At 44.6% G+C, this 27344-nt stretch overlaps 1 protein-coding gene across 3 annotated transcripts in view; it reads left to right on the forward strand.

The window, feature by feature from the left end:
* The window catches only part of Cacna1d (calcium voltage-gated channel subunit alpha1 D), a 312883-nt gene that overhangs the window by 199841 nt on the left and 85698 nt on the right, over positions 1-27344 (forward strand). For 2 of the 3 annotated variants that reach the window (XM_027947780.3, XM_027947782.3), the window contains exons 9-11: positions 9615-9784; positions 25342-25429; positions 26778-26804. In XM_027947780.3, coding sequence (XP_027803581.2) covers positions 9615-9784; positions 25342-25429; positions 26778-26804 — 285 coding nt within the window. Of the gene's footprint in view, positions 1-9614; positions 9785-25341; positions 25430-25702; positions 25763-26777; positions 26805-27344 lie in introns of all 3 variants that reach the window. The other variant, XM_027947777.3, reaches the window with a different exon arrangement.

Below are 27344 nucleotides of genomic sequence, written 5' to 3' on the forward strand. Positions count from 1 at the left end.
AGGAGGAAGAGTTCAGAAAGGAGGCAGGGGAGAGACAAGAGCAGACACTGGTGCATGGACCACTCCCTCTATCCCCAGGGTTCCTGAGGTCTGGCCTGTGACAAATAATCGAACCCAATTGTTAAAAGCCAGGAAACACCTACTTTAGAAATGGTTCATCTTCTCTAAAGACAGATACTGTTTTCTATTTAGAACATTTTCACATGTCTTTTATGTCAGTAAAAGCATGAAGGAGATGAAAAAAAGGAGGATGACTTTGAGAAAATCTCATACCACACCAAAACTCAAGCAAAGAGAAATGAATCAGGAGGCACTGACTCCCTTTACAAAAGCACCCACTCTGGGGTTCAGTAATGAGTTCCTGAAGAATAGCTGTGATGTGGTTCAGTGGTTACAAAGGTGATTCTTAAACTTTTCCCTCAGCATATTTACTGTGTAAACAATGGCCCCCCTTATCTCTTTTCCTTTTGGACTGCTAGAGTTTCCCACCTGCCTTATGGCAGCCAGTGCCTCATAGTGGCTAAGGAAGAATGCTGTCACAGGTTTGCTTTCTGTCCCTCCATGGATATTATCTGCAAAGAGCCTATCTTGTGGACTTAATGCTGCAGTCCTGATCCCCAACCCAATTCTGGTCTGTTTGCCTCATGCAGACAGAGCACCCTTTGGTGACTAGACTGGAACAAAGACAGTGATTTTGATAAACTTTGAACTAACCTGAGCTAAGCCAAGTCATTGAATAAAATATAATTTTTAAAATTTATTTTTACTGTGAAACATTACTGCTGTTTTTTTTTCTTTTTCAACAAAATACCTAGTTTCCTTGAACAGAAACTGAACCTGTGTGCTTCCTTAAAAAATTACATTTATATAGGGATGTTTTTTGAAACATATTACTTTTTCATTCTGTTTCATTTCCTTTATGTCTGTATAGAGGAAATAATTTAGGTCTAAAGAAGACTGGCCCCCACTGATAACAATCAGTGAGTTATTTTATAAATGCTGCTTTTTTTTTTTTGGTGAGTTTCTGTTTTACTAGAACTTTTTTTTTTAGTCCTACTGGTGAGTGTGTGAGAGTGTGTGTATAGATAGCAAAATGTTAGTTTGCCTAAATTTTATTTACGCAAGCTTGGTTCAAACAAATACCATTGCAAACCAAGAACAAACCCCATGTCTAAATCAAGATGATTTTAGTTATTCATTTATTTGAGGGGCATTTGAGAAATAAAACTCTACGGAGCAAACTGCATGTCATCCTTTTGCATTTGTTGCACTTTGATTTGCGTGCAACAGCACAATGTGGACTGAGTGCTCTCTGATAGCATTGCCTGAGTTAGGGGTTCCAGAGCTGTGCATGTCAGGGCCCATAAGTCCTGATAACATCAGGGTTTGGAGGTTGAGTCTCTGTAAAGCTTAGGCCATGTGCCCAGGCCTAGGGTCTCCATCTGCTCTCCTGGAAGGGAGGGAGTCTCTCTGGAGTGGTCACTTCTGAGGAGGAGTGACAGAGAGCAGTTGGGGGATGAGTAGAAAGTGTGTGGAAGCTTTTCTCTATCCCCAAGTTGGTATTGTGGACGAAAATCAGGAATGTGGAAAATAAGGGGGTGCTTTCTGCCCTGCTTCTCCCCCCACCCCCCGCTTCTGAGCAGTGAGTGTCCACTTATACATCTTTTCCCTTTGGACCAGGAAGACATGAAGTCAGCAGGCCCATGGAAAGGGTGCTTGTTTTGGCACCTATCGGTAGCCCAGTTGTACTGTTGACTGGGCATATGATGTGGGACTAGTACCTTGTTGCATCTCAGTGTTGGCCTTTGTGTGATGGACATGAAAAGCCTTGGACTGCTTGTCCCACACTGAGATGATAAAGATGCTTTGAAGACTCTCATATAAATCTAAATGAGGTTCACTTCTGATATTATTAGAGGGGACATGGCATAGACTCAGGCTCTCCTGCCGAAACCCATGTCATTTCCCGCAGCTGTGCAGCCTCCAATTCTGCCCAAGCTGCTGTTGGTTATCAGCTGGGATGCAGGGCTGGTGCAGTTATGGGTGAAGGACTGCTTAAGGGGCCATGGCTCAGGCTGCTCTGGTTTTAGAGGCTTTTGCTGGTTCTGTTGTGTTCATCTTTCCCACTTAACAGGTTTTACACAGGGCCATGTGAGTGTCAGGGTTGGGGTGTACCGTGTGCTATAGTCAGTACCCCTTCATAGCCATTTCTCCTGAATGCAATCGGTCTTTAGGCTTCTTAAGTGTTGATGCCACCAGATTTCATCTGCCAGATCTAAGAGGTGCCAGATTGCTATTCAGGGAAAGGAGCAAAAGGGAAGAAGGGACCACTTCACAGCAGGCAGTCTGAGTCACGGGGGAGGTAAGAGATGAGAGCCACCCTGCAGCTGAACACAGCAGAGGGTAGTCTGTTGGAGTGCTCACTGGCATGGGCAGAGGGGATACCTGTGGCTTGGCAAAGACAGACCAGAGCATCCTGCACTGTAGCTTCTCTATCAGTCCATCTCTACCAAAGGTCCCCATCTTCACCCTCTGGGGAGGTTTCTGCAGCCTAAAGTAGCTAACTCATCTTTGAAAAGTCTGAACTGTTAAAATTGACCTCTTGACATTTAAATTTCTCTCGGCCATCCAGCCTGCCCTGTCATTCCTTTCTGAACATGTAGTCAAGGAACGTTCCCATGATAGATGGAGCCTTACTTGGCCTGGGAGGGAAGGTTCACACTGAGATGACAACACTGGTGTGCCAGACCTAGGGGGCTGGCATGAAAAAGGCAGAGGTGACAGTGACCATAGACTGGGGGTGGTTGGGTCAGCAGTGACAAGCCTCATAGGTGCTTTTCCAGATCATGGTGTAACAAAATGGGGATTTTATGAAAACTCTTATTTTTTTAACCATATTTTATAGGTGTTAAATATAGCCCATCACCAGTGTTTTCTGAACACTTTTTGACCTCTCCACCACCATTTTAGCCTTCTTTTGACCTTGTCATCATACATCACATGTATAAAACCAAGCTGGTCGTGACGCTCTCCTTTCCAACTTTGCAGTTCCCCATTGCCTACAAGGAAGTGATCCAGGCTCCTTGTTTTGTATTTAAGGCCCTTCCCAGGCCAATTCTAACCTATTTTTGGTTCTCGCCCCCACTCCCATACATCTGCCTTCTTCTTCCATTGTCCCTGTCCTATGTGTCCCTGTTAAGGTACTTAGGGGAATTCAGCAGCTAGATGGGCTTGTGTACCTGACCTCTCTGAATCTGTTTCCGTACACTGTGGGTGGTAGCATTCCTTCCCTCCCATTTCTCAGTGAGGATGGGTGAAGGCTCTGAGCTGGACTCTGTATGAAGGCAACATTGCATTGTAGGAGAGGGCTTGACTATATCCCAGGAAACAATGTTCTGGTGATTCAGTGGTGAGCAGAACCCCTTTGTGATACTGTCTTGGAAGTCAGGATCGGGCCCTTGTTCCCCCAGTGTTGAAGATTAAACACCGGAAAACACTGAAGCAAGCATAGAAAGCAAGTTTTATTAGTGAGAGAGAGACTTCACCTGGAGAGAAGTGGACCCAGGGCTGGGTATCTGTGGGAGGGTATGTGTCCTTCCCCTTTCTATATCACAGATTTCCTTTCTTCCTCCTACCACCTCTTTGTATCCTGCCTTGGTGCCCAAAAGGTGAGAAAAGAACCCAACAAAAGTGCTAATTAGCAACTTTTTTGTATTGAGAGGACCGATTCCCTGGAGGTGTTAGCAACTGGTTGAGAAGCGGAAGTGCTCTGGAGGTGTTAGCCTCCCATTTCCTTCTTTAATAATTAGCCCCAATCTTCTGGACCCATTCATTCACCATCTACACTGACTACCTGTCATTTGCCCATGTCTCATTTGGATAGGGTAGCCATGTGAGTCTTGAGCTGGGTCTTGAAAGGTGAGCTGGAATTCCAAGATGGGATAAGGCTGGTACATGGACTTCTGCAGATGGAAGTGTGGGGAATTGAGACAAGCCGCCAAAGGACAAGATGTACCTTGAAAAGATGGGGACTAAAGCTAGAATAGCAGCAGGCAGAAGGCTGGAAGGCATTTGTCCTTGATTCTTGAAGGACATGATGAAGAGCCAGGAGGCATTTTGAGCAGGACACCACCAAGATGAAGACCAGGTCTGCAGCAAGTTTTCTGGATCAGAGAGGGAGGCACAACCTGACCAAACACTGTCACAGCTGCCTCGGTGGGTGAGGTGCATGCCGACTGGCCTGTGGAAGACACTGAGTAATTGTCCTGTTGAGCTGTCAGGGAGATTCCTTACTGAGTGACTGCTTCTTAAAAATAACATGAAAAGGAAGATTTCCAAACCACTTAGAGACAAGAAATCTACTACACGAGGCCTGAATTGATAAGGAGAATGGCGGGCTGGAGGTGGAGGCTGCACCAGAGGGCATGTCTGGACTTAGGCACTCTGTTTTGTGTTTCTGGATGATCCCAGCAATCATGGTTACTCTGTCCTGCAGGATCATATTCTTAGCCTCTTGAGGAGTAGTGCCCATTTTGTTGTTTGTCTTTGTTTTTTGTACACACTCTTCCTCCATGCCTGTTTGAACTGGCTACTATGGGGAAGACAGAGTCATTGAAAGAAATATAATAAGAAATGAACTACATTGTACATTCCCGCAGGGAGCTTCCAATCTAGCTGGTAAGCCAAAATGGATATATAGGACCATACATTTGCAGTTGATTAGTACAGTTACATTTTGTAAACATAAATGTTTTTCTCTTTGGAAATAATTTCAAACATACAGAAAAGTCGCAAAAATAAAAATAATGTAGAGAAAAATCCTTATACCTACTATTCTAATTCACCTATTATCTCATATATGTTTTCATTCATAATTTTATCTCATTTGCTTTTTTATTTACTATCTATATGGGGTACAGACAGGTTTTTGAGAAATATTTTATAATTCATTGCTATTCTTAGTTATTTTAGTGCTCAAGTTTTCTTAGGTTTGGCAGTAGAGTCACTCCCTGAGCTCCTGGCCTCTAACCAGCATGTTTTTGTTTTTGAGCACTTGCTATTCTTCATCTGGTATCTACCTGGCCCAGTCCTGGAATCAGCCATTTTTTTTTCCAAAGACCCCTGGTTCCTTTTAATGAGAAATGTCATGAGAGACCAAGTATGCTCCTATCTGCTGGAGTTGCTTTGTCTCTAGGTGCTTTCAACAGAGAGAACTAGGGCATATGAATTTCTTTACTTGTACACATACTCCTATTGATTCATATGCTCGTGTATCAATATCTTGTTAAAAATCAGATATTGGGCCTTACAACAAATATTTATAAACCCTGAGTTCCATTCCAGTCCACCCCTCAGATTTCTAGGCTTCCTCCATTCTGTGTTTCTCTGTCTCCTTTCCACAGTGAGAATTCTGGTTCTCAGCAACATTAACACTTTTACTCATCTGTTAAATCCTGTCATACCTCTAAAATAGTTTCAGATTGTCTCATCCCTATCACTACCAAAGACAAAGAACAAAGCAAAACAACAACTTAAAAGAGCTCAGCATTTGTTTTTCTCCTTGCACCAGTCCTGCCCAAGACAGTGTGCCAAAGTTTGTAAGCCACTAGAATTAGTTTTGTCTTTCCCCTTCAGGACAGTTATGGTATTTATTTGAAATACTGTCAGATTCATTTTTTTTTCAATCCACTTTCAGTTTATGGGTATTTTCTCTCCATCTCATCCTTATTGATAAAGGACGAGAAATATAAGAAACTAATTTGAAGAACATAAACATATTCCAGAAGTCAAAACCACAGAAAAGGATACACTTAGGAGTATTCCTCCATCCTTTATTCCGTCTACCCTATTGGTCCTTGCCTCTTGTTTTCTGCTTCATCCGACAGATATACACTACAGAATATGTGTTTCTTATTTTCCCTTCTTTCATGTGCAAAAGGGCAGCATACAGTTTGCACATTTTTGTCCAAGCACTGATGTGAATTTTTCTGTCAGCTGGACACACCAGAACCAGACCCATTCTGATCCAGGATAAGTAGGCTCCTAGCATGAACAGTTTTTGGAATTTTGAATCACTTGCAAAAATCTAATCATTTCTGCTAATCTTTGTTAAATGTTTGCAGTAGTGATGGTTATTGAACCTCTTAGTCATGAACTTCTTTAGAAGATGATGAAATTCTATGCAAAACAGAGTGCCTTTTTTTCATCATCCACTGAGGTTGATGTAAGATGAAGTAGACTTGAGGCGAGAACAGAAAGTTTATTATGGTGGAAATGAGTTGTTTGCAACAGAACAGAAAGTGGTGCATTATTGATATGTGTATTCTGGCTCATCAGTCACTGTGAGCCCCAGGATCCCATGCATCCTTCTAAGCATCTCCCAATTCTGGGAGGATCATGGTAGCTGAGAACCCATTCAAAGCTGTTCCTAGTTTTCCCCTTTGGTATTTGAGAAGGGTCTCCCAGTTACCTTTTCAATTTCTCTTAGGCCCTGATTTAACAACTAAATATTATTCATTTGAACTTCACATTTTTGCCTACCATGCTTTGTGTATTTTGAAGTATCATCTTACTGAATAGATCTTACCTAACCTTGGTGGAACAATAGAACAGGTATTATTGTGTCTCTATTTCAGCTCAAAAAATAAAAGCTCAGAGAATCTAGACCTTCACACTCAGAGCCATAAGTGGTCTAAGATGGCCAAGGGACACCTAGGTTTATCACACAAATCCCACTTCTCTACCCTGCCTTGTAGGCAACAGATTGATGCTATATGGACCTCAGTTCTGTCTAAATCAGTAACCCGTTACCTACCTTCTAGGTATTGGGCTATTCAGAACTGTCTGAAATCAGGTGAGAGGATCTATATAAACAGCTTTGTTAAATGAACTTTCATACGGTTTTGATTTATTTTTTAATTTTTTGGTACTTAAAATTGAACCCAGGGATTCTTTACCATTAAGCTACATCCTCATACATTTTTTTTTTTTTTTGAGATGACATCTAAGTTGCTGAGAGCCTCTTTAAGTTGCTGAAGCTGTCCTTGAACTTACAACCTTCCTACCTCAGCCACCCAAGTTGCTGGAATTATAGGCATGTGCCCATCATTTAAATAAATGGGCCATAAACCAGGACTTAGAACAGTTTTTTTGTGTGTGTTTATTTTTTATTGATTTAAAAAAAAAATAAATGACAGTGGAATGCATTATAGCTCTTATTACACATATAGAGCACACGTTTTCATATCTCTGGTTGTATATAAAGTATGTTCACACCAATTTGTGTCTTGATACATGTACTTTGGATAATGATGTCCATCACATTCCACCATCATTACTAACCCCCTGCCCCCTCCCTTCCCCTCCCACCCATCTGCCCTATCTAGAGTTCGTCTATTCAATTTTTATTCTCAGGAATTTTAGTAGCTAGTAGGGTTTTACTCATGTTCACTTAACAGCCTAGAATATGCAACAGTGATGCAGCTTATTAGAGAAGGATTTTTATAGTTCTAATATAAACAAGTACATAAAATATGACAGCGAAGCAAAATTTCATTTTATAAAGTCTTCAAGCCTTACAGGGTAATTCTTCCACTATCTTTGTCATTTTTTCCAAGAATTCAGATCAGCTGTGAATCCAAAATAAGAATACCCTACTTGTATATATAATCCTCCCCATTTAGTATACTAAGTCCAGAATCAAAACATGAAAAAGATTTGTGCTGGGATACTTTTTGATAAATGACAGAATTGAGGGCATACCTGCTCTTCACAATGAATTTCTTAAATTCTTAAAACAGATTATATAATGAATTGTCCTGTGGACACATGACATTCCCAGTCTTCCTGCTGTTGCCTCAGGATGTGAGTTTGGCTTGAATATGACATTTTGAATTTCAGAGTCTTTGGGTGAGCTCAGCCAGAGCCGAGTTATGCATTTCATATATCTTGAGAAGCCCAGGAAGTCTAGAAACCCCAGACCATTCTCTGGTGTATAGTTTGTGTGAGCAATAAGACATTGCCCTCCAAATATCTTCCTTTTTGAGATGAAAAGATGTCCTCTCTGGGATGGAGTGCCTTTGGGTGGGGAGGTCAGAGTACAATCTGCTCACCTTCTCAGCCCCTGCCTGGTGCCAGCCATCTGTGAGCTGACTGCAGGATGCCCACAGCCTTGCTTTCTTCCTCACTGCCCAGAGGGTAGAGTGGAGATGGAGCAGCCCTATCAGGGCCAGGGATAGGTTCGGAGGTCCAAATGGTGGGGTGAGTGGGATCCTTTCTCATTGTGGGGAGAGGGTGGCACCTTGGCGAAGATTCTAGTTTCTTATCTGAAGTATGTGTGTCACTGGGTGTTCAAGTGTCTGTTCAGCCTCTTGAGGAATTAGTGTTTGAGGCAAGGGTATGGAGAGAGAGAGAGAATAGGGGTTTAGCTTAATGAAAGCAAGTCACGTTCCCTTTTGTCACTTAGCAAGTCCCTGAAAGGGAAATGTGCCGACTTTGAATTGGAAGGCAAGTGGGTAGGAAGGCGGCAGTAACTGTGTCAGAATCTTGGGATCTGTGTGCAGAAACTTGGGATCTGTGTGCAGAAACCTCACCTGCTCTCCTAGCAGCTTTTTAACTGTAAATACAATTAAATTCCATTAACTTACATATTTTGGCGCCTGTAACAACTCACGGTTGGAAATGCAGATGATTCCTTGTTTATAAAAAATTGGTAATTGTCCACCTTGCTCTGACTTGCCTGAGCAAGTGTGGAGTTTTATGTACATATGTAGATACAGGGTTTCAGATACAGAAGGCAGAGTAAACAGCAAACACTTGGAACATTGGCACACCTGCCAAAGACTTTCCAGGTCAGGTGTTCCCATAAATGGGCAACAAATTGTATTACCTCTTCGACTCCTATGGGGAAAACTTTTAAGGAAAGATTATGGTGAGAATCAGGGGTTAAGAATAAATAGTGCTTTACTAGTACTTGAGTTCCTGCCTGGGAATGGAGAACTAGGCTGCGAGTTAGGTCTGCCTGGAACCCTGTTCACTGTTCTGGCCTGAAGCTGCAGGTGGTAGGGATGGGAGCCTCCTGTGGTTTGTGGGGAAGGGCTGCTTCCCTGGCAGGGCTCTTGATTGGGATAGAGGGTCAGCACACATTATAAATGCAAAGTTTTGTCCAAAAATATTGAAGAAGCCTAAACCAGGTACTGTCTTTGGCCTCAGCTTGGCCTACTGGGGTCCCTTCTCTTTGAAGTGCAATGCCAGGTATCAGGAGGCTGTGGGGAAGGAGGTCATCTCTGAGGTGAGGCCCCTGGTGGGGAGTGTCAGAGGTCTGCCATAACAGCACATGGTGCTTCTGGCCTGGGTTCCTTAGGATCACTGTCATCCTGAATAACAAATGATGCATGTGTGTCGGTGTGGTCTCTGCTACTCTGACCCTCACAGTCTTGCTTAGGGAGACACTGTCTTCTGTCCTGTACACGTGTGTGGCTCCATTGCTGTGCTCATGTGGCTGTGCTCAGCACTGTGTGTCCTGCCACAAGGCCATTGTGCAGCGGGGCAGACAGCTCATGACGTAGGTCCCCAAGGATGTCCTGACGGGTGCTTGTTCTCTTTGGCTCCCTCAGAGAATTCTCAAAGGAAAGAGAGAAGGCTAAAGCACGGGGAGATTTCCAGAAACTCCGGGAGAAACAGCAACTGGAGGAGGATCTCAAGGGCTACTTGGATTGGATCACCCAGGCAGAAGACATCGATCCTGAGAATGAAGAGGAGGGTGGAGAGGAAGGCAAACGAAATAGTAGGTGTTGCCTTTCTTGCTCCCAGCCGGACCAACCTGACGTGCCCTTCAGTCACCCGCAGCAGGCCCTCCCTGCCTCTGACCTGTCTGCACGCGGGATGGTCTCCTCCCAGCCATGCTGTCCCCTCTGCCTGCACAAATCATAGAGGGAAGAAATGTGTTTGTGTCAGCTTTGGGTTTCTGCCTGAGTTTGGGGTTTAGATGTGTGTTTAGTAAGGTGGCTTTGTAGTTGAAGAGGATCAAACACTTATTCTATGGGCCTCAGAAATTTCGTGAGTCCATTTCTGCATGGGCATGGATCAGGGTCTGCACTGAACATGGCTTTTCTCGCCTGAGAGTGAGCAGTATCACTGGACAAGGATTTGAAGAGCAGGGTACCCCTTGACTCTCATGTTACCTGGAGTGGCTCCCCACCTGTACTATCTGTACAAAGCTGAATGCTGACATCGGGCAGTTCATTGTGCCAGGCAGTTGTTAAAAGGCCTGTTTCACAGTCCACCTGCCTGGAATCCCACACTGAGACACTAGGTGCTCTGAAGTGATTTCTACAGGATGCAAGGCCCGATAGCCAGTCAACCACTGGAATTAATTGCCATTGTCAACCACAGTGTCTCCTTTGCTATACACTTTTCTCACAGACATGCTCTTGCTCTTCCATTTGTGCTCTGGTGAAGGTAAAAATTGAAATCCAACAGTGGTTTGACTACACTGCTTGTGATTTGTTTCAAATCCAGAGTAGTTGAAAGTAAGGACTGAGAACACATTTCAAAGGTACATGTCCATTGAGAGGCATAGGAAACTGAGTTCAGTTCTACCTTTTGTAAAAGATGCTAAGATGCTACTGAGATGAGCCTCTTGGGGTCGTAGTTTGTTCCCTTTCTAGAAAGGGAAGGCCTGCTTACAAATAAATGTAGTGGAAGGAGCCAGAGCCCCAGGGTACTCAAGGAGACAGATGTACTGCAGGAACTAGGAGGAGGATCTAACATAGGGCCGGAACATTTGACCCAGGCCTTGAAGGATGGATCGATCTGAGGAATGACTGTTCAGTACTGACTCAAGGGAACAACAAAAGGTGAGCAGCAGCCAGGCTCAGGGAGGGTGGGATGGGCTCTTGGGCTAGAGCACAGAGGGTATGAAGGTCAGGGTGAGCCAGTGGGAAGAGTAGGAGAGGCAGATTTGTGCATCTTCTGTAGGCAGCAGCACGTGGATACCCTGGCTGAAAGGACTCTTGACTGAGATAGCATTTATGCTTCTTCTAGTCTGGGACTCTGTGAGTCTATGCTCTCAGAGAGGGTTTGGTATTATCCTGGGTTCCTACTACTGACTAAAACCTATGTGCTGACTGGGGGGTTAGTAGAGTGCAGGTCACCTTCTCTGCTCACCTCTCTGCATCTACTCAGATGCAGGAAGAAGCCAGGGCTTCAGTCCTTGAGGATTAGGAAATGGCTTCCAGGAGACTGGGAGGATTTATAGAGCTGATTGTGTTTGTTGAATACCAGATTAGAGTGGATAAATGAACATTTGAGTTCCAAATTCAGTGATGTGTCTACTAGGTGATTAGATACAGAAGAGTGTGGGCATATCTTCAGCACAGTTCTGTGAGTTACTGAGCCAAATTGAACCCTGTGGCCCTTGTACCTGCAGTATTGCTGGCAACAAGCTGTCCAGGCGAAGCCTGGGGATGCCTACTCGGCCTTCTCTTCATTTATAGACTGTGGCTTGGATCCTGATGTGGGGAGGCCCAGCAGCCACCTGCTTCATCCACCCCAGAGAAAGTGCTGTCCCTCTTCTCTGAAGAGCACCTTTCTTTGCTAGTTTAGGTATATCCCATGGGGAGCCAAGTGAGGCCATCCCAGGTGCTGATGCCTGTCATCTCTTTATTGCTCCCCTAGAACTAGCGATCTAGATTTTAGTGCAGTTAATGTCAGTTGTGGTGGAGTCATTTTCATGGTCAGTGTCTTGATCTGTTTTCTGAGGTCTTGTCTTCTGGTAATCCTGAGGGTTCACAATTTTATCTGAGCCAAGTATTTCCTGCCACTGTCTGTAAAGAACCTACCTGTGGGATGACCAAACCAATGCCTTTGCCTTTCAGAGAAGTTACCATTGGAGGGAAGATAGAGAAGGCAGTGACTTATTACAGTACTAAGGGTAGAAGTTGTCACCATAATCAAGGAGCAGCAGCAGTCTGCTGTACAAATCCAGAAGGCTCAGTGATGCTGGCTGGCATGAGTGGGTGGGTGGGTGGAAATGCAGGGAAGAGGTAGCATCCTCACTGAGCCCTGAGGGATATACATCCTTTAGCTGTAGAAGGTGAGGTGGAGTGGGGTGGGGGCGGTTCAAGCTAAGGAAATGAGACAAAGAAGGCGTGGAAAATAAAAAATATTCAAAGCCCTTCAGTGCATTACTTTGTTTCTTTCATTGATAGTATTACTAAGTCCTTGGAAAGTTGCAGATCTTCAGAATTAACCAGAACTGGGTCTTACAAGCCCATGAAGCTTCAGTGTGTCTGCAGAACATCAGAACTATGGTTTCTGCTGTGCACAGTGATGTGTGACTCAAAACGATTAGCTTAATGTTTGATCTAGAATTGCAAATATTTCTTTGGCGCACCCTTGTTCTTTGGTGAGCTCTCTTTCCCAGGTGCTGGGGTTTCCTGCAGAGTGAGGCTCATGGTGTGTGATGCTTTCCCGAGTTGTCAGTTTGCCAGAGCCTCGGTAATGAGGGTTTGAAATGCACAAATCCTAGGCTGAGGGAAGCGTGTTGAGATCTAACTGACTTGAGGGCACCACGTCTCCTGATGAGGAAGAAGGGGAGCCTCCCTGATTATAGAACTCATTACCTCAGGATTTCTGAGGAAGTCAGTGCTGGTGGGGTTTCCCTGGGGCCCCCCAGGCTTGCCAGCTGCTTTCTTTCTATCACAGCCAGAAAAACGCAGGGGGCAAGGGTTAGTTTTGGCCCTAACCCTTGCGTATACCTGGTCCCTGGCTATCAGGCAATAGAAACAAGGGTGTTTTGGTGTCAGCACCCTCCTTAGGTGTGTGAGATCCACCCTCATGTGTCATGCTCCCCAGTCTTGCTCCTGTGTTATCTCTGGGAAGAGGGACAGTACACTGCCTGGGCTTCCTGACTTCCTGCTGGTTTAAGATGTTGCTTTGGCTGACGGTCTTTTTCAACTGGGTCTTAGATATGAGTTGGGCAGTTTCCTCCCAGATATTTTGAGGAATTCTGTGACAGTGTGAGAAGAAGCCTTCCTGGTAGCTGAGCCTCAGCCTAGCTGAGCAAAGGAGTCACTCACAACAGATAACTGTGCACTTATAAGAGGCAAAGACTTGGGCTGCAAGGCATTTTAAGGCCCTTTCTCTGGAACTGGCTGAGTTTTATGACATGGGATTTGGACTTCAGTGATAGGAAAATTACCCAACATCTTGGAGTGCCATTTTCTTGGTTGCAAGGAGCTAAAGATATCTACCCAAAGCACCATTAAGAGAATTCGATGTTCAGTAACAAGCAGGTGTTGAAATAACTGTGGCCGAACTTGCTGCTGCTCTTGTCATCAGACTTGAGGAAAGTTTGGCCTAGCTGAATATTCTTGAAGATTCTACTAGACCTCTAAGCAACCTTAGGGTGAGGACCCTTTTAAGGACCTGCTGCTCCAAACTTTTCTTCAGAAGCTATACGGTTCTGAAGTATTGAGAGAACACAAACCTACTGACTTGGTCACTTCTGAGATATGGTAGCACAGCTTTCTGGCTCTTGAAATCCATTCCCAGTTTTTCAGTGCTTACTATCAGGGAACAGATAGTCAAATTGAGTACTCAGAGAAGTGCTTGCATTATCTCCTCCCTGTTCTGCTGAATGTCACTTGCTGCATCTGTGGTGTCCATCTCTGGCCGTATATTACGATCACCTGGGGGAGCTGGAGCCTTCCTGGTGCCACATTTCACCCTAGGCCTCTGCTTCATTCTGGGACAGGAGTCAGGGGTGGCTCTTGTATTTTAAGCTCCCTGGAGGGTTGCATGTGTAGCTTAGACTGGGAACTCCTCTGTCATGAATGTATCAGTGACTGACTATCCCACAGACCCAAGGACTTACTTGAGAGGAAAAGAGAGGCAATTAGGTCCTTAACTGAGCTTTCTGATGACTCTAGTGACAAGGAGCTCTATTTTATGCATTCTTGGACTATTAAAAATGCCAATTCTGTAAATTTGCTATTAAGAGAGCTAGTGCTACACAATTAATTGAGTGGACAAAAATTCCCTTGGAAATTGGTCCCTGAGTATTTGGGGAATTTTCAAGGATAATTTATTTAACTTTTTGCTGAGCTTCAAGTTTCTTAAGAAACTCTGCCAAATCACACAGTGATTTTTTAGATATACGCAGCTGCTTCTGAGTTAACAATGGAGTTTTTCTAGGGCCATTAAAATCTGGAAGCCTCAAATTCTATTTTAAACTCTTCTCATTTTCAGTGATTAGTCTTTAAAAAAAATAGCATTAAAATAATGAAATCATTTTAAAGAGCTCATTCTAAAATTCTAACACTACCCCCCGCAACACCTCCCCCAACAACATATTGTAAGAACATTAACAATACTTGATGTCCAAAGAAAGGATGGGATACCCGAAGCTCTCACTGCCCACAAGGCGTGCCTGTTCATCTGCTGCTTTCTCTATGGTCCTAGAGGCTCTGAGTGTGTCCCCTGCTGCCGCCCACTGGCATCTGCCAGTCCCAGGACTTGGTACAAAGTGGCCCTAGTTGCCTGCCTTTTGCCTGTTGGTACCCAGATACCTTTTCCTACAGTGTGTTCTTCATTTGTGGGTATGAGACCTAGGGATGGCAAGCTCTTTGCAAGCACAAGGAATAGCAGTTTCCTAGTCCTTTTTTAAAAGATTGTGTTTAAAATTTTTGATTCATAAAACTGCTTTTGTCACAAACGATCTAAGGACTCAAGTCCAGAATTGAAAATACTGAACGCAAACAGTGGCAGAGAAACATGTGATAAACATATATCCAAGTTGGTCACCTGCCCTCACTGGTGAGGAAGCCAACAGTGGGACTTGGAAGGCTGACCGAGGAGGACCCGGCAGCCGGACACTGTTTCCACTAGCTGGTGTTGGGCATGGCCTTCTGCCCTGGCACACCATCTCCACTGAGGTGGTATAAAGTAGTAATGATTTATAAAGGCACCTCCTCTTCTTCCATTGCCTTAAGCCTTGTGGGAGCTGGTGGGAGGTGAGCTTAGGGCTCAGGGTCCCACCTGGAGAGGTGGAGGAGCTGCTCTCCAGCCAGGTGTGTGGAGTCCCCGTGGAGTCAAGGTTGCTTTTGTTTATTTTTAACGTTTTAATTACTAAAGTAATATTTTTCCCCCTGAAAAGAACTCATATAATAGCAATGCATATTAAGTAATAAAATTCTTTCTTCCTTCTCCTTGGAGGGAGCCAGGCTTAGCAGTCGGGGGCCTCTTCTTTCACACATGGCTTTCTTCACATAAGAAGGTAGGAATTGGCATAGACTCTATGCCGACAGTTTTGGCCACAAGATGCCAAGCACAGGTCTTTTTCCCTGAATTGTGTTCCATAGACATCTTTCCATGTTTTTAAAGCAAGATTTTGGCTAATTTCCAATTAATTGCCATTATAAGAATTGAACATTATAAGAACTATGTATTCAACAGCATGTGACTTCTACTTTATGCAGTGATCAGAGTTGCCGTTTGGAGTTTATTTGTGTGATGGTCTGATTAATGTCTCTCAGTCACAAGACCCTGGACTCCATGGGGGCAGGTGTAAGGTGTGTCTCAGCTCTCCGTTGTGTGGCTGGCATCAAGCATAACATTTGTCACACATATGAGCACTGTTATTTGTTGCAGGAAAGGGCGTGGAATAATAACTATCATTTACCAGGTGCTTCCTATGTGTCAGATACTGTTTGAAGGGTCACGGGCGCAGGATTCTTATTTCTCACCCAACTCTGAGATAGGAACTTTACAGATGAGGAAACTGAGGCACCAAGAAGTTAAGTAGCTCTATAAGGACACATGGCTGTCAAGTGGCTGAGCTGGGGTTTGAACCCAAATTCAGGCACAGTCTACATGCTAATTACTATTAACTCCCATGTGCGCATGCTCCTGTGCATATACACTCATACCTATGTTCTTGTGGGATGTGGGTTAGGAGAAAGGGTTTTTTTTAGTGAGGATGCCCATTTTAGAAGTGTGCTCTGCCTACCAGTAGTGTATGCCTGTCTCCCTTCACCCTTACTGGCTCCTGGTGTCCAGAATTATCTCTATAGTTTCCCTCCCTGGAGCACATGGCCTCTACTTTAAAGATTGGACAATTTGGTGTGCTCATGGAAGAAACAATTGGAAGAGTTTAGAGTTCTCAGAATCATTTTTCTTGGGATCTAGTGGCCATGGGAGAGTTGTAGGAGAAATGATAATTATAGAGTTGGCCACAGCTTGCGAAAGTCAAACATTTTGCTCATGTTACCTTATCTACCATTTGCTTTTTAAAACAGCCTCATGAAATATAAGATGTCAAACTGCTATTAATATTTTACAGGTGAGGAAACTAAGGATTAGCAAAATTAGCAGGCAGTAAGTGGGAGGTCTGGGATTAGACCTAGGCTGTCAGAATCTAGCACCCACCTTTTTCATTTCCATCTGTCCCATTCCCCATAGCAAGGCTTAGTTGGAATTCTACTGCTGCCCAGTACTCAGGTTACCGACCTTCCCTTGAAGTGCCCCTTCCCTAATGGTCTTCTTAGATAGGAGGCCAAACATGAGAAGCCTTTGTCTAAAATGGGTTTTTTTGTGTGTGTGTATTTAGAATAGGTTCTTAAAGACAAGTGTTTGTATAGCAACTATAGCAGGTACACTGCCCCTGTCCCTTCAGGTCCTGAACTATAGATTTCTGTGTAGGAGGAGGGAGGTGTCAGGTGCGCATCAGAGGCCAGTGTCTCTTGTGAGGCCGCCCCTGGGCTGGCGTGGGACTGGCTGCATGCCCCTTGTTTGCATTGCTCCTGCTGCCCTCTGCTGTATGGTAATGAAATTGCCTGTGTTCAACCTGAAGGGGTCACAGTGGCCGACTTGCTAAAAGAGGATAAGAAGAAAAGGAAGTTTTGCTGCTTTCGCCAACGCAGGGCTAAAGATCACGGTAAATTACTGAGATTGAGCTGTCCAACATTCTCTGGTACCTTTTCCCTGCACATAGGCATTGTGTGAACTGCATGTGCCTTGCGGTGTGTTTGGCAGATGCCTATATTGTAATTGCTTGATTTCTTTGAAACTTGGTCATTTCATTTTCTTCTTGTCTTTCCTTAAAATGTGTGTCCTGACCAAGATGGCATTGAAGTTTTCTTTCTATTTGAACTATATCTTATAAAGAAGCAGCTGAATGAACTCAGAAAATTTGATTTCTCATGAATATTCTTAGACTGGAAGACAGATTTTTCAAACACTTTTCCACAAATAATGTCTTAAAGTTTAAACTGTTTAGAAATTCCAATAATATTATTTGATTGATTTTGTTTTTCCAGGCTGCATATTTCAAGTGGCTTCTTGGTCTTCTAATCTCTGACTGTTTTACCCAGGACCATGCTAAAATAGTGGTGGCAGCTTCAAGAGTGAAGTTAAAAATAGATGCAAAGATTTTTGGGTACTTGCCTTTGCAAGTGAGAATAGGTTTGTGTGCAAAACAACTACATTTCAGGCAATGTCCTAAAACAATGTTGACCATACCCCTCATCAGAAACCCTGGGCTAAACAGTCAGGACCATCACTATGCAGGCATTTATGCCAGCAGCTGGCTCCCTGCCCTGCTCTGCCCAGGTCACCACTATGGTTGGACAGCGGTGCAAAGCTTTACCTGAGCAACTGGCAATTGCAATCAAGAGCTTCCACTTGGGACCCTGGTTGGAAAGAAGAATGCTTGAGAAGATTCAGACTGCAGGGGCACAAAGCCAGCTGCTTGGGGAACAGAAGGACACGTTACACTGGTGTTTTTTTTTTTTTTTTTTTTGGTGTGTGTGTGTGTGTGTTTGTGTGTATGTGTGTGTGTATTAGTCTCTGCCACCTGTGGAACTGCTGAGCTCAGAGATTAAGGGAAGTGGACTGGAATAACCCATGGATTGTGTCATAAGGGCTATGTTAGAGTCCTAGTCTCTTCAGAAGGCCTGAAAGAGGAAGGGGATGAAGGAATTGTCAGAAGACATTCAAGGCATTTTGGCCCTAAGAGGAGGAGGAGGAGGAGGAACTTCGATTGGGGCAGAACAGTGAGTTAAGGGTGGCCATGGGACTGGCTATCTCTGCTGTAGTGTTTTCATGGGGCATCTGTACAGGAGGCAGGCTTGCTGTAGTTCCTGAGGGGCTCTGTAAGGAAGATTGGCTTTAACTAAGCAGGAGATACTGTCTTGGACTTAAGGAAAATGTCTTTAAAGACTAACTTAGAATATAGCCCTGGGTTGGTTACCAAAAAAATGAGATGAGTGGTTCCTGTTCCCAGAAGAGAAGAAACCAGTCCTTGGGCTCACCCTCCCGAGGGAAGGCTTAAATTAGATCTTGTGACTTTTTAAGGATTCCTGTAGCATCTCTATTAGTTTCCTGAGATCTTCAGGGAGAGGAAGCAGACTAATATTTTCAGGAAACTAACTGTATTTTGGGTGGGGACAGACTTCTACTGATTGGACCCTGATCCTGCTGGTAACAATGGAGCAGGGACCCTCGAATGGCTGTTGTGCTGCCCTGGTTACTGTCATGCAAAAAGAGTTTTTGTCTAGATACAATTCTTGATTTAGACATGGAAACCTTGGTCTGGCCTTGACCCACTTTCTCCAAGAGTCTGACTGCCTTTAGCAATGAAAGTCTGTTACTCTATGTCAGCTGTGTGTCACCACCAGCCTCTGAAAATACCTTCAGGGGATATCTGAGTCCATGTTACATTATGGTACCATTCATGCTTGTCATGAAAATAAGATGAAAACGTAAGATCTTGGCCTCAAATTCTGCCTCCTGAGAAGACAACCCAAACTTGCCACCACTCAGTTATCCAGTCTCACCCTTTCTCTGAAGGGAAAGTTAGGCTTTAGGAGGAAATGCTAAAAGAAATCCCTTAGTGTGCAAGACAGCCTGTTTTGCAGGGGAGAACAGATGAGTGGGGCTCAGAAGCTCAGGACATCGGTGACTGAGGCTTCTGCTGTGGCAGGTTACAAAAGGAGGCTAGGAAGCCCTGGGCTGTTTGTCATGTGACAAGCCTTCCCACTGGGCTGCCACGACTAGAGGCTCCCGGGCCTCATGGGTAGGACAGAGTCCTCTGGGAGCTGCTCCTTTCTGTGCTGTGCTCCATTCCCTGGGGCATTTGGCTGGAGGGGACTTGGAGTCTGTTTTTCCTGGGCAGGTTGCAGGACTCCTGCTCCCCTCCTGAGGGTAATGGGCAGTGGCTTCACAGTACTTCTTGTCTCTTTGTGCCTTGTTGTTTTGCAGAGCTGAGGGAATACAAGAGAAACCCCCAGTTGCTGGTAGCAACACCAGACAACTCATGGGTACTTCTGCTTTCAAGTAATTTTATAGCAGAGATTCTGTGTTAATTTCTGGTGAGTGATTAGGCCTCATTAGGGTATGGAAAGACCTCCTCAAGCCCCCCTCCTATTCCCAGTCACCAGCAAGGGTCAGACCCTCCAAGAGAAGTACACCAGGGCTATATGAGTCTGGGGAAGCTGCAAGTCCTTTTCTCTAACACACTCCAGGGAACTACAGAGGTAGACAGATCTTAGAGCTGATATTGTCTTGCAGCTCATTCTACAGATAGGTAACTAAGCACAGGTGAAAAGGCACTTTCCCTCTGTCACCTGACAACACACTCCAAGCTTTCTTGATATCTCTTCTAGAGTCTTTGACCTCATTAGCCAGCATCATAGAAGGAAGTTGGTCTGAAAATTTGATATTCCTGTTAATGGTGAATATCGTTTTGAGGCTGCATGCTTGGATCCAAACAGTCTCAAAGTCTCAGTCTCTCTCTCTCTCTCTCTCTCTCTCTCTCTCTGTGTGTGTGTGTGTGTGTGTGTGTGCGCGCGCGCGTGCGTGCGCATGCACGAGGATTTGCTTTCTGAATTCACAAGCCAGGAAGATTTGGTTGAGAGGTGGAGAAATCTCTGTACACTGGTGAAAATGTTGTTATGCTAGCCTGAGAATGTATTTCCCTGTGACAGTGCACACAATGACATCCAGGCCCAGCATATGATCTTAGAGACACATGTAACCCACAGCTACAGAGTGCTTCAAGAGGAACCTGGCCCCAGCTGCTCATGCCACATAGACCTTGAGAACATGCCTACAGTCTAGGATGTGCTGGCTGCTGTCTGGCACCAGCTCCTCACCCACAGCAGCCCCTAGGATCCTCCTCAGTGTGCCCACACTCTAAGCCTCAGGGTGTACCCTGGAACTCTGTCCAGGATCCCAAGGCTTAGAACAGATTACAGAGCACAGTCTTCCCCAGACTTTCAGCAAGCAAATAGCAGTGCATGCCAGCACCCCGTTACAGATGTCAGGCTTGTCCTAATGCTTGGTTCACCCAGAGTCACTGAAAAGAGTTTTTTAGTTTATAGAAAGAAAAAAACTTCCCCAACACTGCTCTCAAGTTCCCTGGAGGACTTGCAGCTTCCCCCGACTCATATGGCCCTGGTGTACTTCTCTTGGAGAGCCTGACCATTGTTGGTGACTGGGAATAGGAGGGGGGGCTTGAGGCCTAACCAGAAATTAACACAGAATCTCTGCTGGAGAGGGCATAATATTCATCTCCATGGGACAGTCATAATGCTTTTGCAACTAGTACAAGAGCATCTGTTTCAGGAATTTGCCTGTGGGTTTATTTATATGTATTTTTATAATTCTATGTTTTGATTTGCATAAACTCCTAATAATCACCAGTATAGCTTGCTATTTGTACGTCCCTAGTCTCTGGGATGTTCTCTTGGATAGAAATCAGGAAGTCTCTCTCAGAACTAAGCTAGCTATGTGTCCTGAGGCAATTTGGTCATTTCCGTAGTCTGTGAAACCACAGAGCTCATCTCCTGTGCTCTCAGAAGCCCCTTGCAGCATGAACAGTCTGTGATTCTTTCCTCCCTATTTTTAAATATGCAAATGAAATCCTGTTGGGGTGAAATGAAGCAAAACTCATGTTAGTTTATTAATGTTAAAAAGCGAATGCCCAGTACAAGTGAAGGGTAAAGTGTTTTAATGTACAAACAAGGTCTTTGGTTTACCACTGGGCCTGATTTATTCAATACTTCACAAATGGAACTTCCCTGTCTGTTCTGTGTTAGGAATCCAGAGGCTGGAGCCAATCATAAGACTGCCAGGGCCCCAGTCCAAGCTTGGTTCCTCCGTCCAAATTGAGGCACCAGATCAAAGCTCTGGTTCCAGAACCAAATGAGGTAGCACTACCCATGGGCTCCTCTTTCCCCTTCCACTCCTCCTCTAACTCTGACAACAACATTCTGGAATAGATTTATTTATTATATGCCCCTGGCTCTGTAGGTGTGAAATAATTATAACAGGAGAAGTTGCTGTTCCTACAACAGGCTGAGTTAGACAATGACTCATTTTAAGACAAAATATGTAAACCAAGAGTGGTGGCCAAAGCTGATTCAGATGGAAAAATGTTTGTATTAGATGCTTCTGTGCAGTGATGGCCGTGGTCAGAGTGGTCACTTTGCTTGCAGGGAGCTCCAGGAGAGCTTTTCTGAGATGATCATCTGAGTGAACACTTGTGATTACTCAGTGCTGGGGACCTGGTTCTCGTCATGCCTCCCCCCATTCAGTTATGCCTACAGTCCATGAGATAGATAGGTACTCTCTGATTTATAAATGAGGAATTGGAGGCTCAGAAATCAAGCCACAAATGTGGGGTTAAACTTAGATATGGCCAATTTGTGCGCCTGCTGTCAGGCCCCTTTCTCTCTGTACCCGAGGACAGAATCTGCTTGGAGAGTGGGAGGACTCTCCTCACCCTGAGTGCAGCCTGGACAACTCACAGCCTCACTGTGTTGTGTTTGGAGAGTCAGGGGTTACTTATTCTCTTCACTCAGTCTGGAGACCAGATAGAAAGTTTCATAGGCTAGTAATTGGCATACAGCCAGAAATGCAAAATGAACCTCCATCCCGCTTCCCAAAGGCGGTAAAAAAATTATCTGTTTCAATTAGATCATTTGAAAAATGAAGCTTAGGGATCAAACACAATGATGATGGCCATATCAATGTGAGCCACAGCCCCAGAGGGTGAAAAACGCCCGAGGATTTAGTCTGCTTAGATATTTACCCACTGGGAAATAATGACTCATGTTCCAGTGTGATTGATATCAGAACCAGGAGATACCGAACAGAGATGGAAATAATCCTTTAGAGTATGGAGATAGCATCATACTTTATAGACGGGAAACTGAAGCCTGAAGAGAGGCAGGATGCCACGAGGGAGGCAGGCAGACCCAGAGCCTGTCATTCCCTGCCAGTGTATTGTGCTGCCCTCAACCTCCGGGTCCCCCTTAGTCATTGAAATAACCACTTTTCACAAAGAGCTGACTCCTGGTTGGATATGAAAAGGGTCTCCTGCTGGGATTTTCTTCAGAGATAGAGCAACATTGTCAGAGAAAAGGACAACTGCCAGCCAGCTTCATGTACTTTACAGTCCTCTGATCCTCTGTAGAAGTCAGAGCATGAAACAGTCCTGGGGAGGGAAGTCTGGGAGCTGTGTGTGTGGTGTTTGTAGTAATGAAGTTTTTGTTCAAGAGTTTTCTATGATTGGATGGTGAGATTCTTCGATTTTCTCCTTTCTGTTTCTTTTTTTTCCTCCTCCTCCCCATGGAGTAGTGAAAGAGTGAATCAAAGGTTTGTAGTTAGTTTCTTTCAACTTAAGGAAGGAGAGTACCAGCAGTATAATACGAGTCTATAAATCTGTTCATTTGGCTTTTGCTTCTGAATCCTGTGCCTAAAAGTGCCTGGACAGGGCCATTAAGGTTTCCACAGAGGCAAGTTCAGTATCTTGGGTGCTCACAAAAGGAAAGAGACCAGGGATCTCCTTTGGGACCCTCAGAAGACTGCTGCTCAGACCTCTGGGTCTTTGAATCAGATCCCACTTCATCCTTGTATTTCACTTTTTAACATTTCTTGCCAGAACCGAGTCAGCACTATGCAGCCTCATGGGCAGAGTAGTTGACCCTGTTTCTTCCCCTCACTTCCAGTTTTTGCGGATGAAGTTTCAGGCATCCTTATTAAGTCATCTGCCCAAAGGGGGAAGGCTTTCCTATTGACATTGTAAGGTCTATTTAAAAAAAAAAAAAAAAAAACAACAACAACAACAACAAAAACTTTTCCTATTTATATCCATTTAATTTCTTTCTTCTGTCTAATTGCTCTGGCTAGAGTTTCAAGAACTATGCTGGAAAGAAGTGGTGAAAGAGGGCATCCCTGTCTAGCTCCAGTTTTTTGAGGGGATGCTTTCAATTTTTCTCCATTTAGAATGATGTTGTCTGTGGGTTTAGCATAGATAGATTTTACAATGTTGAGGTATGTTCCTACTATCTCTGGTTTTTCTATTGGTGAGGATGTGGGAGAAAGGGTACACTCATGCATTGCTGGCGGGACTGCAAATTGGTGCAACCACACTTAGAAAAAAGCAGTTTTCTAAGGAGATACCTCAGAAAACTTAGAATAGAATCACCATTTGACCCAGTTATCCTACTCCTCAGCATATACTCAAAGGACTTAAAATCAGCATACTGTAGTGAAGGAGCCACATCAATGTTTACAGCAGCTCAATTCACAACAGTCAAGCTATGGAACCAACCTAGGTGCTCTTCAACAGATGAATGGATAAATAAAATGTGGTATTTATACACAATGGAATGTTACTCAGCCATAAAGAAGAATGAAATTATGGTATTTGCCAGTAAATGGATGTAATTGGAGACTATAATGCTTAGTGAAATAAGTTAATTCCAAAAAACTGAAGGCCATATGTTCTCTGTACTATGGGGATGCTAACACATAATGGCAGAATGTTGTGAGAGAGAGGAATCACTGGATTAGACAAAAGGGAATGGAGGGTAATGGGAATAGGAAAAATAGTAGAATAAATAGGACATAGCTTTCCTATGTTTATAAATGAATACACGACCAGTGTAACTCCACACCATGTACAACCACAAGAATGGGAAATTATACTCCATGTATGTATAACATGTCAAAATACATTCTACTATCATGTATAACTAAAAATAACTACAAAAAAAACCTGTCACTTCAATGTAGAACTCTGCATTAGAGGGGAAAAAAGTACACGTGTTTGGGAAATTCTCCTATGTTTTGATCTTTGGCAACTCCTTTCATATGCTGTGTTAGTCATTCTTTACTCCAGAACTTGTTGTGGAGACCCCCCCAGGGAGCTCTTTTCACAGTTAATGGAAATCTGTTGGGAGGCTGCCCCTCCCTACCTCTCCTCCAGCTGGGTTTAGTTCTCTGTGTCCCCACACTTCCTTTACTGCCTTGGCTCCATCATGTGCTTGTGATGTCTGTAGAGTTGAATCAAGTGGATGAGAAAAGATGCCCATGTGCCAGCTGGTGGCTGAGGTGGGGAAGGGAATCCCTGGACCTCCGGACAATAGTGGGTGCATTTCCACATTTCTGCCACTTTTTAGAAGCCTGCCATGGAAAAGATAGGCTTATGGGGCTTAGAGACCTCAGTGACACTGAAATCAAAGTCTGCTTTGCTCACTGTTTGCCAAAACACCTCTCCTTCCCCTTCATCTAGCTCCAGGTTCTCCTTGGTATTCTAGTGCCAACTTATTTGGAGAGAACCTTCTGCATACTGACTTCACAAGTTTAGCAGAACTTCGATAGCAGATCAATTAAGAAGTAGAGCTCTTTTTTTTTTTTTTTAAATATTTGCCGTTGAACCTAGCTATGCTTTACTACCGAGCTACATCCCCAGCCCTTCGTTATTTGAGACAGGCTCTTCTTAAGTTGCCCAGGTTGAACTTGCCTCAGCCTCAGTAGATGCATGCATCATTGCACCTGGCTGAGCTCTCAACTTTTAAAGAAGATTTTGTGTGTGGTTCCTTCACACCTTTTCCATCCTTAATAGCTCTTCACCTTCAGCATGTTGAGAATAATTTATTTATGAAGTATTAGGTTTAATCACAAATGTTCTATGGTACTCCTGTTGGGCCAGGAGAGATGTATCAATAACCGAGATGTCAGGATGGCTTTGCAGTGTGATCTGGAGATCAGGCGAGTAAGCTGGTGTCAGGTCCCTCCCAGCCTGGGAAGAACTCATTTTGGCCTTTGTTTCCTTTCTTGGCAAGACTGTGGGTTGACAGAGTGGCCTCTTAGACTCTTGAAAGCACAGGCTCTGTGCAGTGGACAGGCCCAGCCTTCAGCACTGCCTTTGCTGGCCAAGCCTAAAAGGGCCCTTCTTGCTCTCCTCTCCAGTTCCTGAGGGTTTGCCTTTGGCCTGCTCCCAGCAACACAGCATCCCCAGTGCACTGTCTAAGCCTCCTCTTCTCCCCACAGCCAGCATGCCCACCAGTGAGACCGAATCCGTGAACACCGAGAACGTAAGTGGTGAAGGCGAGACCCAGGGCTGCTGTGGAAGTCTCTGGTGAGTGTGGAGGCTGCTCTCCCTCCTAGCCCTCATGGATCTTAAAGAAGCTAATGTTGAGGAGCACCCCAGATTGCAGTGGAGTCCCAGGGCCATGGCCTTAGGTACAGGAGGGCGGTGGGCTCCCTCTGGCCCCTCAGCGCCCTTCCTCTTGTGCCAGGTCCACTGGGGTGCCCAGCAGTCCACAGTCCTCTTCCTAAGTAAGAAGCAGTTCCTGCTGAGGTGGAGCTGGGGACTGTGCCAGTTAACCCGGCCACCTGCTGTGTTCATTAGGTGCTGGTGGAAAAGAAGAGGCACAGCCAAGACGGGGCCCTCTGGGTGCCGGCGGTGGGGGTAAAGGCTGAATTCTCCTTCCCATTGGGTTTGGCATCTGTGCTTTGGAGGAAGAGCTTGAATGGCAGTTGCTGACTAGAAAGTGCCACCTTTTAAAAATTTTTCTTCATGCATGGGGCCTTCCCAACCTCATGCCTAGTGACCAGATGAGGAAACCCTGCTCTCCTCTGCTGGTGGCACCTGTTTTGGGAAGCCTGCACCACCCTCTCCTAACCATGGAGGAAGCCATCCCATAACACCCACTGGCTTCCTTCTAGATGATTTGGGCTGCAGCAGCAGGAAGGGTGGGGTCTGGCATTGCGGAATGGGCCAAAAACTACCTGCTTTGGGGAACCCTGTGCTGTTTTGTCTTGTTTGCTTCCTGTTAGTGTCCTTTAGGTCTTGTCTATAAGAGAACTTAGTCTTGTTCTTGGCAGAGTTTCATGAAAGTGATATTATGGCAGTGTATGCAACGGTTCATGAAGTGATTTTTTTTTTTTTTGGCCTCTGTTCTGCTCTGCCCTCCCTATGACATTGTGAAATAGGCAGGGAATGGGTTTGTTTCTTCTCCCATTTTACAGAAGAGAACAGTGAGGCTCAAAAAGGCATGCTGCTCCCGTGTTCACCCAGTTGTGAATAACAGAGCTACGACCCCTTGTCTGTTGCTCCTTTTCCCACGAATTCTGTTGTTGAGATGAGGGGCTGGGCTACAGGCCTTAGAGGCTTGCTAGCCTCAGCTTGGAGTGGCAAGAGAAGGACACCTGAGGTCAATGCCTGTTGCCATGTCTTCTCAGGGAATTCAGCTAAGAGTCTTCTCTTGCCTGGGGTCTTTGAGGGTGCTCAACCTGCCTGCCTGGCACTGGTAGCACCTCGATTTCTGCTCTACTCTTAACCCAGCTGACCTGTTGTGGCTACCAGGGGTGCTAAATCCAGGCTTACATGCATGGCTTTTTACCATATCACTGCTGAAGCAATAAGGGAGCATGTGTTCACGTCTTTCAAGTGGGAATCTTAACACCTTTGTCTTTTCTTTCAGCCAAGCCATCTCAAAATCCAAACTCAGGTCAGTATCTTCATTCTGCTTTTCCGCCCCCCGCCATTGGCCTGTGCATTGGTTTTGATGTTATACTATGTGTTTTAAATTCTGACTTTTACATGGAATTGCTCTACACTTGAATTTTACTCCATGGGTGTTGACATTGATACTGAATTTCAGTCAGTCCATTACACATCACAGACCTGCCTTGGGGAGCGGTATAGCAGGAACAACTGCTACAAACCAATGGGACACAATAATGGACAGATTTTTGCCTCCCAATCAATACTTCAGTCATGTCTCTAAGAGATGTTTCTTGTTACTTTTCAACTAGACCCCCCCCCCAATACACAAAAGCTTTCCACAGAAGAGCATTCAGGAAGTCTTGTAAGATACTAGTGATATTCCATTTCTTGATCTGGATGCAGGATACGTGTTCAGTTGATAGCGATCATTGAATTATATGCCTGATATTTGTGTACTTTTTCATATAAGTGTTATTTTTCAATTAAAAACATCTTTCTGCTGTGTGCAGTATACATAGAACTAGATACAAACCTGAAACTA

Source organism: Marmota flaviventris, chromosome 1, assembly GCF_047511675.1.
Source record: "Marmota flaviventris isolate mMarFla1 chromosome 1, mMarFla1.hap1, whole genome shotgun sequence".
In the NCBI taxonomy this organism is placed as follows: Eukaryota; Metazoa; Chordata; class Mammalia; order Rodentia; family Sciuridae; genus Marmota; species Marmota flaviventris.